Below are 4823 nucleotides of genomic sequence, written 5' to 3' on the forward strand. Positions count from 1 at the left end.
TTTTTTGTGCATGGGATTTAGGAGAGGCTTCCTTCCTTGGCAATACCCATGCATGCCATTCCTCTGCAGTGTGCGCAGTGTGGTGTCACAGGAAACGGTCACTCCAGTTTGGCTTTCTACTGCTTTAGCTAACTTCAGTGACCTTGCATGACGATTTTCTTCAACCCTTCTCATCAGAAGATGCTCCTGTCGAGATGTTAACTTCCATGGACGGCCTGGACGTCTCTGTAAGATGGTTGCACTTCCATCTTTCTTAAATTTTTGAATCACTTACTATAATTGGGGTGTACTGATTTTTGCAACATGGGCTTGAATGAATTTGTTAGGAAAATCACTTTTGTTTGTGGAAAATTCACAAATCTTGTTTGCAATCAATGTCCCACATTTGTGGGAGTATTTTGTAGAATAGTATCTCATAGAAAATGTTGATTCTAAAAGGAAACTAAAAGTTTTCTGACAAATGTAGTGGGGTGTATTCACTTATGCTGAGCACTGTATAATAAATGTGGTCAAATTTACAGTAAAGCACAAAATTGAACCCGCACAGAGAAGCTGTGGTGTTTTGGTTTAAAAAAGAAAGAAAAAAAAAGACATCAATTTACATTTAAGCTGATGATGCTTAGATTCACTCACTGAATTCTATCTTTATAAATCAGCCATGTCAGCTTGTGTAACATTAGCTAATGTCTTGTTGAATTCAGTTGTGTGAATCCCCAAAAAGCAGCAGCACAGCCCAGCTGATTGCAGCCTGAACACAAAATCAGCTCGAGCTCACAACAGAAATTATTCTGATTATTTCCTCACACTGCACCACTAGAACCAAGATTAATGTCCCTCACTTTAACCCCGGAGTATATCGATTTTTCTGTTTTAGTGTGGATTAAAGTCACCCATCTACACTGTAGGCAACAACAAATATAGCTGTTGTTTTCCCTGCTTGTGTTCTCCATCGCAAATGTTCAAGCTGAGTATATCATTACAATTACAATGCGAGTTGAAATAAAGCTTGTATTCCTGTGTTTTAATATTATTTTAATATTATATTAAAATGGTGAGTGAGAGTGCAGTTAGCACCCAAAAATTTGCAGAAGCGCTACTTAATTGCTTACATTACAATTTAAGCAATTGTAATTGTGTGTGAGGTGTCCTTGAGTGTTTAGAAAGTCTTTAAATAAAATGTATCATTATTATTAGTAGTAGTTTTTCCCTTCATTCATTAAGTAAATTTCCAAGTATATGCTTTTTTGCTTTTCTTTCAGTAAATTAGTTCAAACAGTACTTCAATCTGTACTACATATTGAAGAATGTCTGTACTTCTGCCAGCTCTGTTGCACGTTGATGGACAGGTGAGGCTGACAGACCCAGTCCTTCTTTATTGTGCATATACAATCATGTCATATGAGGAAGTGTGGAGACTGTATATTAAGCTGAGCAAATAAAGCAGTTAAGTAGTGGATTTGAACTTCTGCAGTTCCAGAAATTTTCAAAACCTGTCTGTCTTAATATGAGAGTCACGAGATAGAGGGGTGTTACGTGAAGTTAATCTTTCATTCTTACTCAGTGGGAGTGTCTGACCTGTACTATATAGAGCTGTGTGTGTTACAGCAGAGGGGAAAGTGTGAAAGGCAACACAGGAAGCTGCTGAATTTCTTCACTGCCTAAAGGTAAGTGATTAAAAGAAGTGAACTTTTTTGTAAAGTGGTTTATGGTTTAGTGCTTGCTACTAACATTGTGCGTTAGTGTGTCACATTAAAGTTACAAAGTCTGACCTTTGTAGTTCAGAAAGAAAAAAATCTGCAAAGTCATGTTGATTTTGTCTTCCAGATGTTGAGGATCACTCTGTGTTTGTCATTCGGTGTGTTTCTGTGGGGATTTGCTTCATGCTCTATCAAATGTCCTGATGGGAGTACTTGTCCAAACACCGCCACCTGCTGCAAGGCTAAAATCGGCTTTGCCTGCTGTCCCCATGCACATGTAAGTCAGAAACTTTCCGTCAGTGCACTAACTTGATTGTTGGTTGTTAAAAGCTCTGCTCGTCTTACTTACTTTGCAGGCCATGTGCTGTGCCGACCTGGTCCACTGCTGCCCTTCAGGATATCGCTGTAACCTGGTTACCATGAAATGTCAGAAATTAGACCAGCCGTGGCTGACCATACCCATGGTGAAGAAGGAGGCTGCGGAGAAACCAAACACCCCTGAACTGCCTGGAACTCCACTCCAGGAGCTTAAAGAGAGCCAGGTCCCAGATCCAATAAAGAGTTCAGTGGTCTACTGTGACAGTTACACCTACTGTCCTGATGGCACTACTTGCTGCAGACACCCACAAGGAGGCTGGACCTGTTGTCCCTACTCTCCTGTGAGTCAGCCTAAACACTCTTGTGCAATAAGACACATGATTGTAATAAAATTCCTTTTGTCTTCCACTGACATGAAACAAGTTTGCAGCTATAATAATTATTCTTTTGAGAGACTAAAAGTGTTTTTTGCAGGGCAAATGTTGTCTGGATGGCTACCACTGCTGTCCAGTTGGATCTGACTGTGACCGCACCTACACGCACTGTGTGAGGGAAAAACTCACATATCCTTTCCTCCGCAAGCCAGCAGTGCCTTCAGCACCTGCCTCCCTCATCCCAACTTCAGAGGAAGATGACAATTAGAAGAAGGTAGGAAACGCCACACTCTAACCACCTTTACAACCTTTACATGTGGAGAACATCCTGGGATAATTTCACTGCATGACTCACTGTTCAGATCAAATGTAAAGGCTACATTTTAGACCTTTCTTTGTTTACTGGTGTTATATCAAATGATGGCATGCACATCTGATCACCAACCAGGATTTAACAACAGCTAAATATACTGATAGTTGTGGGTTTGATCATTTGACAGACATACTGTGACATTTGGTCATAGAGTATTATTACCAAATTTGGATCTTTCAGCTCTGCGTAGTATTTCTGCATAGTTTTGCAGCCTTGAAAGATTCCTATAAATCCGAAGTATGCTGGCTTCCCAAAACAAACAGCAGACAAGCTAATTCAGCTACTAGCCTGCAAGCATAGTGAAGCATGTAGCAGCCCAAGGACCAGAAATCACAGCTTGTTTCTGCTGCCCCTTAGTAGCCAAATGAAAAGTGTCCCGCAGGACACCGGCCCTCGAGGCCTGGAGTTCGACACCCCTGGCTTAGGGAGAAACTTAGTGAGGTGACTATAATATGTTGTTCTAACACAAAGACTTGCACTAATTTCAGGCCCACTGGAGAAAGAGTCACCAGTCATCTCCACAGACCAGCTAAGCAAACTTTTCACTGAGGTCATCATGTGTTGAAAATGCCTAATCTGGATTTATCATTAAGGATTTCAAGCTAATCTTAAATCATCTTATCGATTATTTTTTAAATAACGAAAATGTGTTTTTCATCTATTCCATTCTCCTATACTGCCTATGTGACTGAGTGTCAGTGAATATAGACCAGTATGATGTTACGATGGTGAGGTGAAATTTTTTTGATTTGTTTTATGATTTTTTTTTTTCCATTTCTTTGTATACTTTTGTCTTGCTTTACCAATAAAAAGTCATAGCATCGTCCTTCCAGCTGTGTCATGCAGTCATTTATTTATCATCTTTTCACTTCACAGTCTGAGTGCCCATGAACACCTCAGCCTGCTCAATACCAGTCCAGCATAATGCATTACTTGAAGAATAAAGTTGAACAAACCACATATTAATTTTCAAACTCTGTATATCAATGTATGTTTGAACGTTCCAGTATTAAAACAAGAATTGCTGTACCTACCTCCTATTTTCCTATCAAAATATGAAGAAATATACACAAACAGACACTAATTATGTTACCATGTATAATGGTGGATTGGAATGGCAATTGAGAACCGGTTCTTGTTCCCAGTAGTCCAACTCATTGGAATCTTCAGTTTGTTTGCCTATCAATCCAGGTTATTGGTTCCACTTGCACACAGTGTGAAAAAGCCTTTTGCATTTGATGTTTTGTTAAGCTGTATGTCTGGATTTTGTTCTTTTGCACCCTCTGGCGGTGAACTGTGTAGGGTACAGTTGGTTGCAGTTGCACTCTTTTGCTAAGGCACATGGTGTGTGCATGCTGCAGCTTGCGGTTAGCTCCACACATGGAGAAAGTAATGTTTAAAGTTAGAAAAAGAGAAGAAATAAATGAGAAAGAAGATGGAGAATATGATAATAAGGCCATAAAGGACTATTTAGCCCCTCCTGGATGCCAGCTCACGAGGTTTGTGTATTTTAAATGTTTTATTTTCTGTGATCAAGGACTTTTGATTGATTGACACTTAGTACAAGTGTGCATTTTAATGTGATGTTTTTGTTTTATTGTTTTTGTCCGTGAGCAGTTCTCATAGGTTGTCAAGACCAGAACAAACCCTGTTGTATAACTCTACATCATGCTTATGTCAATCCTTGAGGCTGCTACACAGCAGATTTTAGTTTGTGTACTGGAGGAGGAAAATGGTAGCCATATCTACACAGTAGATATGGACATTACTTTTATTTTCATTGCACAAAAGGAGGACTATTGTGAAGTGGAAACTGCAACAACTACATGATGCTGGAGTTAAAAATGAAATCATGTAATGAATTTATAGAGGAAAATGTATTCTAAACTTTTGTGTCATCAATGTAGCCACAGTTGGCAGATATAACAGCTGAAAACACCCATGGCATTATTTCTACAATAGAAATCAAATGTTCTTCGGAAAGTTCTTCGCATATCTGTTGCAGAAGTTCCCATAAATGTGTGGCACTTGTAGGTTACTTTGTTTTCACTTTTCTGTCTG

The 4823-nt window shown here is 39.3% G+C and overlaps 1 protein-coding gene across 1 annotated transcript; it reads left to right on the forward strand.

Annotated features, from left to right (window-relative positions):
- The first annotated feature begins 1505 nt into the window (after positions 1 to 1505).
- LOC116333667 (progranulin-like) lies at positions 1506 to 3594 on the forward strand. The gene is made up of 5 exons (XM_039605983.1): positions 1506 to 1664; positions 1825 to 1974; positions 2054 to 2356; positions 2490 to 2663; positions 3251 to 3594. Exons 2-4 carry the CDS (start codon positions 1825 to 1827, stop codon positions 2655 to 2657), a joined length of 621 nt encoding a protein of 206 aa, XP_039461917.1. The 5' UTR covers positions 1506 to 1664; the 3' UTR covers positions 2658 to 2663; positions 3251 to 3594.
- The last annotated feature ends 1229 nt before the right edge of the window (positions 3595 to 4823 follow it).

The sequence above is a fragment of the Oreochromis aureus genome, linkage group 22 (genome assembly GCF_013358895.1).
Source record: "Oreochromis aureus strain Israel breed Guangdong linkage group 22, ZZ_aureus, whole genome shotgun sequence".
In the NCBI taxonomy this organism is placed as follows: Eukaryota; Metazoa; Chordata; class Actinopteri; order Cichliformes; family Cichlidae; genus Oreochromis; species Oreochromis aureus.

Coding starts and splice junctions, on each gene's coding strand:
- LOC116333667 (XM_039605983.1), top strand. CDS start 1,825: ATGTTGAGGATCACTCTGTGTTTGTCATTCGGTGTGTTTCTGTGGGGA. Junction 1,975..2,053: donor CCTGCTGTCCCCATGCACAT/GTAAGTCAGAAA, acceptor CTTACTTTGCAG/GCCATGTGCTGTGCCGACCT. Junction 2,357..2,489: donor CCTGTTGTCCCTACTCTCCT/GTGAGTCAGCCT, acceptor TGTTTTTTGCAG/GGCAAATGTTGTCTGGATGG.